This window comes from Electrona antarctica (assembly GCF_951216825.1).
Source record: "Electrona antarctica genome assembly, chromosome: 24".
Classification (NCBI taxonomy): Eukaryota; Metazoa; Chordata; class Actinopteri; order Myctophiformes; family Myctophidae; genus Electrona; species Electrona antarctica.
Genome location: NC_136803.1, coordinates 32,254,184 through 32,267,919, shown reverse-complemented (window position 1 = coordinate 32,267,919; position 13,736 = coordinate 32,254,184). Strand labels below are relative to the sequence as shown.

Genomic DNA, 13,736 nt, shown 5'->3' with positions numbered 1-13,736 from the left:
GCCATCCTACACACTACACTCACACGACAGTGACGTCACAGACTTACCCTCCGCGTCGTTCCACGGCTATCTCCTCATGTCGCGCCACACGCCGACACTCAACACCACCCGCGGAACAACGGTCATTGCACTGCCACCAAAGCCGCCTCCCTTCCACACTCACAAACAATATCAATATCAATAATAAAAAAACAATAGCCACAAGCACCCACACCCCCGCACGCACACACGCACGCACACACGGGCCACGGAACACTGTTGCCAGGTCTACGCAAACAAGCCCGGAAAAAATGCCATTCAACACGCTACTCACACACACTACAACTCGCTTAAAACTCGCGGACCTGGCAACACTGCATCCTGTTTTCCCATTGGCTACTGTTGCTAATTTGTTGCCACGTCTATGAAAACAAGCCCAGAAAAAATGCCATTCAACACGCTACTTACACACACTACCACTCGCTTACAATACGCGGACCTGGCAACACTACATTCCCTCTCCCATTTGCTCAAAGCCCACCACGTGACCCACGAGTTTTTATGTTACCTTTCTCACTTCCGATTACACCACCGGAAGTTACACACTACACACACACACATTAGAAGAACAAGACGAGGCCTGGGCCATGGCTCAATGGTCCAGGCACCTTGGATGGTAATCCAGTCTGGCAGTGTGCCGCGGGTTCGACTCCCGATCCCGACGGCCTTTACTGCATGTCTTCCCCCCCATCTCTCTCCCCATTTCCTGTCAGCCTACTGTCTGTCCCTCCATAAAAAATGTAAAAATAAAGGCGAAAGCCACAAAAAAAACCATTTAAGAAGAACAAGACGAACACAACACTACACACACACACGGGCCACTGTTGCCAGGTCTATGAAAACAGGCCCAGAAACAAGAAAACAGACCCAGAAAAAAAGCCTTTCACCACGCTACTTACACACACTACAACTCGCTTACAATTCGCGAACCTGGCAACATTGTACCCCGTCTTCCCATTGCCTCTGCAAGAAGCACAACACACACACAGTCCCACACACACACACTGATTCGAACTTGGATGGACAGCGGCGCAATTACATACATACACAGTTTAATTCATGCAAACACGACAATTGCACCACCAGTTTCATTAATGTAAACATGACAATTGCGCGACCAGTTTCATTAATAGAAACATGACAACTGCGCCGAGCCCTGCCGCGGTACCAACGGGAAGCACCGAGGCGCATATATGGATTCTGTGTGTGTGTGTGCGCGTGTGCGGGGGGGGGGGGGGGTTTTGCGAGTGAGTGTGTGTGTGCGTGCGTGTGCGCAATTTACCCAGCGTGTGTGTGTGTCTACGATGTGTAGCCATCCGTTACATGTGACACAGCTGAAACATGAAGTGGAGTCTGTCAAATCCCGCAATTTGCTTCTTCCCATATTGAGCTGCAACGCAACTCTGTGATGAGCCGCCCGAAGGGCAGCGAAATTCTAGTTGTAAACGAGTGTAATGCTTTTATAGTGTCGTCCACTCACAGTTAACAGTTTTTGTATTGAGTTGTGCTTGAAATGTACTGTAATTATGCAAACTGTTAATAAATACTTCAATCAATCAATCAATGTATGCCCTGTTTTTTTATTTGCCCATCGTTGTCCGATATATAAATGGGTGCATTTATATAGTGCCTTTATCCAAGGTGCTTTACAGAGAATGTGCATTACATTCACACACCGATGCCGGAGAAAACCATGCAAGGCACCCAATGTGCAGGTTGCACATCGGGAGCAATTAGGGGTTCAGAGTCTTGCTCAAGGACACTTCGACACTAAGGTGACATTCACACCAGAAAGCTTTGCTGCGATTAAAACGAATCCTGCTGCCCATTGTCAAAAAGTGCGCTTCGTTTGGCAGGTGTGAAGGCTCATTCGAATCCTAATGCGTATCAAAGAACCGCATTCTACTCCGAGCAAAAACGGGGGTTTCACTTCGCTTCCAATCGCACTTGATTACGATTCGGTGCAGGTGTGAATGCAATCCGCAGTAAATAAAGGAAATGAAGCAAACAATGTGGCGGGTGAGGAGCTGAACACAGTTGGAGACGGAGAAGGCATATTTTACGCAGTCGAATGAGGAGACTGAGGCCCCGATCGAAATGAGGACAAGTACATTAATCAATTGCTTAAGCCTAAGGAAACACATAAAAACCCTGCAGTGTATTATAGCCTAAAGAAAATTCTGTCTGTCTGTCTGTGCGTGCCGCAAACATGGTGTGCTGTCACTGTGTGGGGACACAGTGACAGCACAAAGTGAAAGTCAGTAGGGACTTTCATCTTGATGAACTTGTACACATTTTGCCTGTTATATCAGTGCGCTCAGCACTGTGCCTCCATGCCCAAAAGAACAGTGCGTGGCTGCGTGCGGAGAGAGAGAGAGAGAGAGAGAGGAGGGGGAGGGTCCAGTCCCAGACGGCACGACACATGCACGTTATGAGTATAATTTTATCACCATAGAGTTCACTGTGTAGGCTAGTTTATGAATGGAACACATTTATAAAGGTCCCCCCTGCTGCGTTTCCAATTGCTGGGGATGACAGTGTGAAGGCAAACCGCAGCAAATTAAATATGCAAGAATCCCACAAAAGTAATGTTTATGTTTCCCCATTCCGTACCTTTACTTGCAACAGAGTTTTTGCAGTATTGATACTTTTACTTTACTTAAAAAGAAATTGAGTACTTTTTCCACTATATGCCAAATTTTACCACCACCACTGTGCACTATACTCCAGTATGTCTGGCTGATGATAACTGTTGGTTGATTGATTGATTGATTGATTGATTGATTGATTGATTGATTGATTGATTGAAGTATTTATTAACAGTTTGCAGAATTACAGTACATTTCAAGCACAACTCAACACAAAAACTGATAACTGTGAGTGGACAATATAGAGGGAAATGATGGGAAATATATTATGTTTATATGTAAACATGAAGCAAATGTGATTGATTGATTGATTGATTGATTGAGTTTTATCAGCTTCATGTTAGTGTTAAAATTCCAATTTAGCATGCTCATGTCTTTGTTGTGTCATTGCTTCCAATTGCACTTGTTTATTCTGCATCCTCTGTGTGACTGGATAAAATTGGTATCCCGACCTAAAAAAATGCATTTTCTGTGTAATAAAGAGATGGAGGAGACTGTAGTCTGTAGACTGAACAATTAAAGCACTGTATCTAGCAAATGGCTATCAGAATTATCAGAATATAGCTGCTTTAACCAAAGAAAAATCACTTGTTTGACTCTAGCAGTTAGCCCCATATGTGCCCTCTCCCTACGCTCATTATGTAGCTCCGTACAGAATGAGCGTAGGGAGAGGACACATATGGGGCTATCTAGCAGTATGACTTTGTATGACTCTAGCAGTGATTCTCAACCCGTTTAATTTCAAGGACCCCCAGTTTGACATGCAATAGGCTACGTATACGGACCACCATTTAATGACATTTCCATCTCTGAGAACCCAATTTATATTGTAAAAATCAATGTTAATTTAACTTTGAGAGGGGTCCATTTGGTTCCATGTGTACACTCAAAGAGTTACAACCCATACGGGTCCATTTGGTTCCAGACTATATTTAGCCGGGGACCCCCTGGAACTCCCTCAAGGAACCACTGAACTAAAGTGTGTAACTTTAGACAGTGACCGACAGACAGACAGACAGACAGACAGACATGACAGCCCTTTTACCTCCGGGTCCAGCAGCGACGACAAGTTGGACGTCAGGTTGATGCTCGACACTTCGGAGAACATGGCAGCATCAGTCTGGTTCGGTGGTGCAGGTGCGTGTGCGCACGCGCGTGTGCGTGCGTGTGTGTGTGTGTGTGTGCGCAATTACGCACGGTTCAGCTGGACACAATATCCAAGTAGACCTAAATTAAAACAGGTAGAGAACAACCTTATCTCCGCTCCCCTCAGACAATAAACGCAGCTGTCCGTCATTTACGTGTTGATGGGGGTTCATTATTGCACCTGCCTGGTGGTATAATAATATAATGCCCAAGCTGACTGCGCGCGTTCCTTAATGATGGCAGCGTGGCGAACGTTGCAGTCCAAAAAAAGAAGAACAAAGTCCCACAGAATGCATCGCTGCCCTCAAGAAACACAAAGTCCGAGTCCTCACATGACACATTGCCACTCGTAGTAGTTATAGTGTCACGTTAAAACATGTGTAAGCGGTCTATAGGCACCCGGCCGCGACGACGAATCCTCACAATAGACTTAAACCAAACAAAAATAAACTAAAAAAAGGTGTACATCTTTGCGCGCAAAAGTGGGCAGATGTATTCCGTTTTTTAATCCCAGAAGACGAGTATAGATTCCACCAGGCGTTCGTTCGTTGGTTTAGTTGTAGTAGAGGTTATACGCACTATACAGTGTAGGATAACTGTAGGAAAAACTAAAACATGCTGGCATTCCTACACTGACAGTGTGAGCTCGAGCGGCGGCGCTGCCTGCCTGCTGTCCGCCTCTCTCTGTTGAATAGAGTGGAGTGGACACTAAGAGCAGCAGTCCAGCAGACCTGGGACTGCAGACGGGACACTACAGGCTGGCTACTCACTGGATTGAGAGTGTGACGCAACGTCACTATTACTACACCTCTCGCTCTACTCTCTCTCTCTCTCTCTCTCTCTCTCCCCTTATCTTTCTCTTCATGTCTTATTCTCTCTCTCTCTCTCTCCTAATCTTTCTCTTCATGTCTTATTCTCTCTCCCTCTCTCTCTCTCCCCCCCTTTCTCTCTCTGTCTCTCTGTCTGTCTGTCTGTCTGTCTGTCTGTCTGTCTGTCTGTCTGTCTGTCTGTCTCGCTCTCTCTGCATGTCTTTCTCTCTATCTTTCTTTCTCTTCCCCTCGCTGTCTCTCTCTCTCTCTATCTATCTGTCTCTCTGTCTGTCTCTCTCACTGCGTGCACGCACGCACACCATACCCTCTCTCTCTTTCACACACGCACACCCGCGCCACCCACACACATTGTTTCATTGTATACTTGTCAGGATATCAGATTTTCAGAATTTAGAAATGTCATGAATGGCATTAAAAAATACATCTTAAGGTATTTTGAGCCCTGACCCTATAGCTGAAGCCAAAAATAGCCGATCTACAATCTACAAAAGTAATGTGAGATTAGGAGATCTCCTATTTCCGGGTGTTCAACTCCGAAGTATAAGATCAGGCTGCTCAGGCATGCATGGGTGCCTGATCTATCTCGCTCGTGCGCGTGTGTGTGCGTGCGTGCCTGCTTTTGAATAGCCAACATATATACATGGATAAAGTGGTTCAAATGACCCCTGGGGACAGGTTAGAACCACTGCCTTAAAAGAACCATATTTTGTTCTAGAAAGTACCTGTAACGAAGGTGTTGTTGTGTGGTTGTAGATCAGCTATTTTTTTAAATAGCCAAAGTATGGAAAAAGAAAGAGAGGCTCCACACACCCAGAACTGTACAAAATAATAAAAATCACACCTGTGTGGGTGCTAATATATTAAAGTCTGACTCATGTTGCTATGATTAGGTGATGTAATGGTGATGTAAAACAAACACGGACAGAACAAACATTTAACTCTCTTTATTGTTAATGGCATTTAATGTTTGTGTTAGGGACAAGATGACGTAAATGTCCCTTCATTGTCAATGGCGTTTGTTTAACTAAAAACAAACGCTAGCGCCCCTATTAACATTATTTTTAAATAAAGACAGCAAGCTGTCAGTCATAGACCGTCTTCAAGCATTGCCTGGCTTCATTGTGACTCCAGCACCTCAGCCAAGTCTACTGGCAGGTGAGAGAGAGGTGTATTCTTCCCTTTTTTTTGTCAAATAGCCAAAGTATAAAATATGTTTAAAATGGTTAATCTGTTCCTCATTTAGCTGGGGACCCCCCGGAACCCCATTAAGGACCCCTGAGGGGAGACGTACACATGTATCTGCTGAGTCTCATGCTAAAACGTTTGGGAACCACTGATATTATAAAGAACCATTCTTTCTCTGGGTGTAAATACAAACCAGCACATTGCGACTTACTGAATAGTCTTTATAGCAAAAGGCCGATATACACCTCAAAAGGCTGGTGACAGGTGCGTAGGGCAAATAGAGCATATGATGAAAAAGGTGTCAGACACTTGCCAAAAAAATGTTGCTCTTTATTAGGTCAACGTTTCAGTCGCTTAGACCTTCATTGACAATTGTCTGTCCTGATGAAGGTCTAAGGCTAAGCGACCGAAACGTCAACCTAATAAAGAGCAACATTTTTTTGGCAAGTGTCTGACAGTGTGCGGGACCTCTTCTTTGTCTTTCAAAGATACCCTTTTCATGACTTGAGGCAAGTAAATTGACCCTATGAGCAAAGCCAGGAGGGGAAAGAAGCATACCACCACATGTAGACGTGCTGCGGCGCGACAGCTTGGCTGACAACACTGCAGAGCTCAAGAACCTGATGTTGGATAGGATTTTGTGGAGGGCAGCGATCCAGGAATCCCGAGTTGGTGTTGGCTAGACCTCACTCTCGCAGCAAGTAACTAAACTACTATGATTTGATTTGTTGATTTGATTATTTTATTTTCGTGTCCCGCACACAAAGTGGCCAACCAGACCACCAGGTCGAAAGACACCATGCATGCATGCACTTTTTATGCTTCCAAGCGTGTTTGCGTTCACATTGCGGTGGCTCTGCGGTAGAGTGGCTGTATGGTAACCGCAAGGTTGCCTGTTCGAATCCGGGCTCCCCCAGAGTTAGTGTAAAAATGTGCAGGTTGGTGCCTTGTATGGTTTCTGCTGCCATCGATTGTGTGAATGGGTGAATGTAATGCACAATCTATGTAAAGCGCCTTGGATAAAGTGTGCTATATATAAATCTACCATTTACCATAATACAGCTCAGGTATTATACAGTGTTCTCTGTCTTCTCTCCCATGCAAGTTTGACGATTACAATTTGTCAAAACAAAAGTTACTTTCCTGAAACACGCTGAATCTCAATTAGATTGTAGTTTTAATTAAGAATCATCTAGCTCAAAGAAAGCAACACAAATACGACAATTTACCAACAAATACCTCTCTTGTATGTTATGATCCTATTTAGGGCACCATGCAATGATGCAAGTTCATCTAGCATCAAGGAAATCAACACAAATAGAAGACATTTTTACCAACAAATTATAACCATATTTAGGGCACAAACTATACAAAGTTCACAAATAATATATCTACAATATCTCTCGTCCTCTGGAGGGGCATTAAACCTGCCAGTATCCAGAGCGAATGGTAATACTCCGTCCTGGCCGCATTTGTGCATGGAGACTCGGAGAGAATGAGATCATGGTCTTTCGCTTCAGATTGTACTTCACATAAGGTTCTACACGTTATTCTAATACAACCGGTCCCTCCTCATATTGGACCCCGATGGGACATTCAAGGTGACAGTAAAGTAAATAAGTGTATGGTGTACATTTACCTAAGTACTGTACTTCAGTGAAGTTTGGCACTCGAATCTTAATTAATGGGCTTGAACCATTCGTTTTTATTTTTATTTTTTATTTTGTATTATTATTATTTTTTTAAATAATATAAAAATACTTCTCGGCGAGAATGCGATATGCATAATAAGAGTATGCATATCGCATACTTGCATGTTATCGCATGTTCATGTTGTGTTTACATGTTACAGATGTTTTCTGCTCGTAGCCGTAGATCAAAGGCATGCAAGGCGCATTTGCGCACCAACAGCTGAGACAGTTATGTAGAGAAATCTGACAGGCATTCAAAAGGAACTCAAATGTGATGTTAATGTCCTGTAAGTAGACTTAGAAATGAAACTAGTGTTGACTAATCATTACATGTGGCTGTACACACTGTGTGTGTGTGTGTGTGTGTGTGTGTGTGTGTGTGTGTGTGTGTGTGTGTGTGTGTGTGTGTGTGTGTGTGTGTGTGTGTGTGTGTGTGTGTGTGTGTGTGTGTGTAAAGGCTGTCCCCGAACATTCGGGGTTCGAACCTTCGCTTGTTAGGGTTGGCACTCGAATCTTAATTAATGGGCTTGAACCATTCGTTTTTTTTATTATTAGTAGTATTTTTAATAATATAAAAATATTTCTCGGCGAGAATGCGATATGCATAATAAGAGTACTATGTTCATGTTGTGTTTACATGTTACATGTTTAGATGTTTTCTGCGCGTAGCCGTAGATCAAAGGCATGCAAGGCGCATTTGCGCACCAACAGCTGAGACAGTTATGTAGAGAAATCTGACAGGCATTCAAAAGGAACTCAAATGTGATGTTAATGTCCTGTAAGTATAGACTTAGAAATAAAACTAGTGTTGACTAATCATTACATGTGGATGTACACACTGTGTGTGTGTGTGTGTGTGTGTGTGTGTGTGTGTGTGTGTGTGTGTGTGTGTGTGTGTGTGTGTGTGTGTGTGTGGCCTATATACGGTACTGTACATGTTAAGTATATACTTTTGTACTTTTACTCAAGTACAAGAATCCTGGAGTTTCACTTGGGACCGCCGGACGCCCTTGTTTGTGTGTATGAATGTGGAGATCCTGTTAGTGAAGGATTTATGCTAAGTCTCAGACGTCTGTCTTTTAGATACGCATGATCCCACCACCCTGCCTGGGATGAATTCCATTTTTATAAGCCACAATGCATTGATTAACCTTGTTATGTGTTGCGGTGAATTCGGTGATGTGGTTTAGTGTGTGTGTGTGTGTGTGTGTGTGTGTGCGTGTGCATGTGTGTGTGCGTGTGTGTGTGTGCGTCACGCACATGCGCAACGCGTGTGCTTCCACACAGGCTTAAGTAGGCGTTTGTGTATAAGTGTGTGTGTGACAAAAACTCCCATATCTGCTGGGCGAAGTACAACAATGTGCAAACACAGCAGCAAGATTCGTGAGTTGCTGTGATAGGAAAAGGATATCAAATGGAACACAACCACCCTAAAGACTAATCATCAGCCTTGGCTCGAAACGTCGTCAATAAAATATACCTTTTGGAGCATACAGGTATGAGTGTGCGGGTCCCCTTCTCTTATGTCACTTTTTGAACCAAGCACCTCCACGAAGTGATGTGCGTATTTTACTATAGTTTCTGTATTCCTGCACTATACCTGCATCGAGTGATCTTGGTACATAGAAATTGATCTATTGAAGATTCTGACTTTCAAATGTACATAATCTTTGTTTTGATTGTATTGCTGTATTGTTGTATTGTGCTTTCTGCTTTGGCAATGGAAACGTATGTTTTCTCATGCCAATAAAGCCCTTTGAATTGAATTGAATTTAATTGAATTGTGTGCGTGTGCGTGTGCGTGTGCGTGTGTGAGAGAGAGAGAGAGAGAGAGAGAGACAGAGACAGAGACACAGAGAGTGCGAGCCTTGCAGGCACACAAGTATAAATTTAGTTAATTGTGTGCGTGTGCGTGTGCGTGTGTGTGTGTGAGTGCGTGCACTTTACACACATACAGTGTGTGTGTGTGTGTGTGTGTGTGTGTGTGTGTGTGTGTGTGTGTGTGCGAGAGTGAGACACTAATGTAAGCTGCAGACTGCAGTATGAGGCACCTGTGATGAATGGAGCATGTCACAATTTATACATGACCTCCTCCAGGGTTCAGAATACATGAGCGCCATTGGTGGGGAAAAAGTACTTTAGTTTAATTTTAAGGTAAAAGTATCAATACTGCATACTGTAGTGTTACAAAGTAAAAGTACAAAGGTATTGGTATCAAAATGTACCAAAAGTAGAAAGTACTCATTGTGCAGAATGTGCCGTGGATAAATTGTATAGAAGTCTTTTGACAATAGCAGATCTACAAGCTCACAATGTGTTGCATCGCAACACATTTTGGTAAATTCTTTGTAAATGAAAGCGATATACTTCATTATGCAAGAATGTCACACAAAAGTAGTGGAAATATAGCTTATGTAGATCTACCATTTTCAATATTTTATCAAAAATAAATAATACAAGGACTGGCTTTGGACATACAAGGTTTCTGCCCCGACAGGGACAATATATTTTAAATGGATTGTTTTCCATGTCGTTGCTATCGGGCAGAAAACACATTGTATCTCCATATTTTTATAACTTATGGAGATACGAAATACGATCACACAAAAAAATCTAAAGTAGCAAGTCTGCACATGTCGATCTGCTACTTTTGCTGCTTTTGAATTTTAGCCGCCCTGAAAACATTATTCCACCCGACGGAGACGTATTATAAATGAATTTCTCAATTTACAATTTAATCCAGAGCGATTTACATTAAGCAAGAACAAAAAAAGCATGGGAATACATCACATATATAAAAACTTAAAGCATTTATCATGAAACGTGCGTAAGCTAAGAACGTAACAGTGGAATATCTATATAATGAAACTATACATATAAACTATACATATGTACTATACTATGCTATACATATGTACTATGACGTGCTATGACTACATACAATGCAATTATAGTGCTGTCTACATAACATGCTATAAGTCTGTATCAAATGCTATCTAAGTCTACAAAGATGCTATCTAAGGGGCTAGGGTAAGTGCTATGGGCCATGATGGAGTCTGAAAAGGTGGGTTTTCAGACTACGGCGGAAGATTGGGAGTGATGCTGCAGTTCTGACTGCAACGGGAAGTGCATTCCACAGTTTTGGAGCCAGAAGGGAGAAGAGTTTGGGACGTGTGGAGCGTTGTCCCGGCGTTTTTAGTGAGGGTACTTCCAGCTTCCCTGCGTTGGCTGATCTGAGTGCGCGGGAGCCGGGAGGGTTTGTAGGGTTCAATCATACTTGCAAGCAGTGGCGTATCCAGGAATTACGTTTTGGGCAAGCAAGATATGTGTTAATTGTCGTCTCCCCGCGCACAATCGTAGCACTAAAGATATACCTGCCAGATGAGTAGGATACAAAGGCTGAAAGGCATGCATTTACATTCCACTGGGTGATTGAGGGTCGCGCTCTACCGCATTAATAGTTCTCAGATCTTGTTTTTGTCCTCTTTTTTTCTCATTGTATGGATTTTGGCCAGGCCAGAAATGGATTTGGACAGACGGACGCCTGCCCTCGCCTTATTGTAGATACGCCTCTGCTTGCAAGATATGGGGGAGCCATACCTTTGGTTGCTTTGAATGCCAGCATCAGAGTTTTGTATTCTGTGCGGGCAGCGACCGGGAGCCAGTGGAGGGAGCGGAGCAGGGGGGAGACAATTTCTCGCCTTCCATCCCAGGGCGACGGGAGCCGAGTCACCCAGACAGGGTTGTTTTATTACAAAACAAAGAGTGATTACACCGTAGATAGCCATCCATCCTTTAAATGCCCGACTGGCTGCCACAGGTGGAACGCAACTGTAAGTCCACCCACTGATCATGTATAGCCTACTGTGAACTTATTTACTTTACTTTACTTCATTTGAGTCTTCCCATTCTTTTGATACTTTCTTTACACTTCTACTCCACCACATTATCAGACGCAAATATTGTAATGGTGATAATAATACAAATAATACATTGTATTTGTATTGCACTTTACATTTGAAACAAATCTCAAAGTGCCGAAAGTACAGAACAGTGTTTTCAAAGTGGAGGTTGCGAGTGGAGTTTGGGGCTTAAGCAACCCCTTAAAATATCCCTCATATCAGTCACATTGGAGTTAAATGTACTGCAGTACTTGCTTTTACAAAGTGCATTTTATTTATTTTTTCTATATGAAATTGTAGACAGAAAAATCACAAAAGAAAAATAAACACACCCGTGTGAAGCGCTCTTATCATCGTACATCATCTCGTTCCGGCCAATCAGAATTTGCGTCCTCACCTTCGTCTTCAGTGTTTGCATGTTTTACGCAATGCTTGTTTACACAAACACTCAAAGCTGGCCATTCATTGTCAACAGCATTTAATGTTTGTGTTAGGACAATGTTTGCGTTTACACACACCTTCAAAGCTGGACATAGGAGGGGCGCTAGTGCCCCTCAAAAATATAATAGCTAGAAAACCTACTTTATTAACCTTGCTCCAATTGCCCAAATATGTACACGTAGCATTGTGATGATGTCACATCATCATAAGTAGCATAATATACAAAGAAACACTGATAAGTTTGTACCTTGCCACTCGCCATCAATATCTTTAGCAGCTGGTTTCAAAGCTCTCAGCTGTTGATACTCCACATCTACTGTCCTTCACATGACAGCTATTGTTTGTATCCCTGGTGTGCAACACAACACTCGGCTCAATCTCACCTGACAATCACAATCTGTATTCCGAACCATCTGCTGCCCTTACCTGTTAATCCAGAACACCTCCTATAGGCCCTTAACACTACCCGTCTCATTTATATACCTTCCAGGTCCTGTTATACTGTATATTCCTCGCAGGAAGGGGGGGAGGAAGAAGAAATGAGCAGTTCAGAGGAAATGTCATGGATCTCCTGGTTCTGTGGACTGAGGGGCAACGCATTCTTCTGCGAGGTGGACCGGAACTTCATCCAAGACAAGTTCAACCTGACGGACCTCAGCGAGCAGGTCTCCCACTACCGCCAGGCCCTGGGTCTCATCCTGGACATTGGCACCGCGGACGAGGAGCAGCAGGACACCACCAGTCACACCCCCAACCGGATCGACCACCTGCACCAGGCGGCCGAGACGCTGTACGGCCTCATCCACGCGCGCTACATCCTCACCAACCGCGGCATCACGCAGATGCTGAAGAAGTACCAGCAGGGCGACTTTGGCCGCTGCCTCCGGGTCTACTGCGACGACCAGCCCGTGCTGCCCATCGGCCTGTCGGACGTCCCCGGGGAGGCCATGGTGAAGCTGTACTGTCCAAAGTGCATGGACGTGTACACGCCCAAGTCGTCCAGGCACCACCGCACGGACGGAGCCTACTTCGGCACGGGTTTCCCTCACATGCTGTTCATGGTGCATCCCGAATACAGGCCCGAGAGGCCTAGCAACCAGTTTGTCCCCAAGCTGTACGGCTTCGAGATCCACCCCAAGGCCTACGAGCTGCAAGCAGCGTCCAGCATCAAGAGACGAGAAGAGAAGGCCACAATTTCACAATTTTAGCCTCTTATATTATTTGATAATTTCACCAATGTTTCACCAGTTTTCATAATATAGTTTGTTGATTACTTTTGATGCATCCAGTAAATGGTCTTTTCCACCAGGCCGAAGGCATGGGGAGAGAGTATGTTTTGCACTCTGTCAGTGTGTGTGTGTCCGTCCGTGTGTTTTTCCAGAGCGGCCTGTTATAGCGCCACCAGGAGGCAGACTTTTGAAAAACACATTTTTTGATATTACTCCTCCAGATTCTGTCAAAAAAATCCCCCAAATCGTTACACACTATCTCTATAGTCATGTGTTCAAGACGGATCTGTCCGATATTTCATATTCCATCCTAATTGGCTAACATTGGCCTTCAAAGTTTGCAGGATTGGCGTTTGAACAAAAAGCCTCAAATCATGAACACAGCATGCAATTTACATGAAATCTTTCACACACTTTCCTACTAGGCTGAGGGATATATCCCACCCTTTTCACATTGGCCTGTAATAGCGCCACCAACAGGTGGATTTTTGGAACAAAATGCCTCAAATCATCCAATTGCCATCAAATGCATAAGAACAAATGGCACCCTTTTCACATTGGCCTATTATAGCGCCACCAGGAGGCCACAACCTGGCACGACATGTGCAACATTGTTCTATTTTAG

At 43.8% G+C, this 13,736-nt stretch overlaps 2 protein-coding genes across 2 annotated transcripts in view; one reads left to right on the top strand and one right to left on the bottom strand.

The window, feature by feature from the left end:
* LOC306917632 (opsin-3-like) overlaps window positions 1-3,795 on the bottom strand; it is a gene marked incomplete at both ends in the record, with an annotated part of 28,834 nt that extends 25,039 nt beyond the window's left edge. The window contains one exon of the mRNA XM_079495929.1: window positions 3,733-3,795. Coding sequence (XP_079352055.1) covers window positions 3,733-3,795 — 63 coding nt within the window. The remainder of the gene's footprint in view (window positions 1-3,732) is intronic.
* Window positions 3,796-12,421: 8,626 nt separating this feature from the next.
* LOC306917631 (casein kinase II subunit beta-like) lies at window positions 12,422-13,090 on the top strand (the record flags this gene model as incomplete). The annotated part of the gene is made up of 1 exon (XM_079495928.1): window positions 12,422-13,090. The coding sequence occupies one exon, from the start codon at window positions 12,422-12,424 to the stop codon at window positions 13,088-13,090; it is 669 nt and encodes a 222-aa protein (XP_079352054.1).
* Window positions 13,091-13,736: the final 646 nt, after the last annotated feature.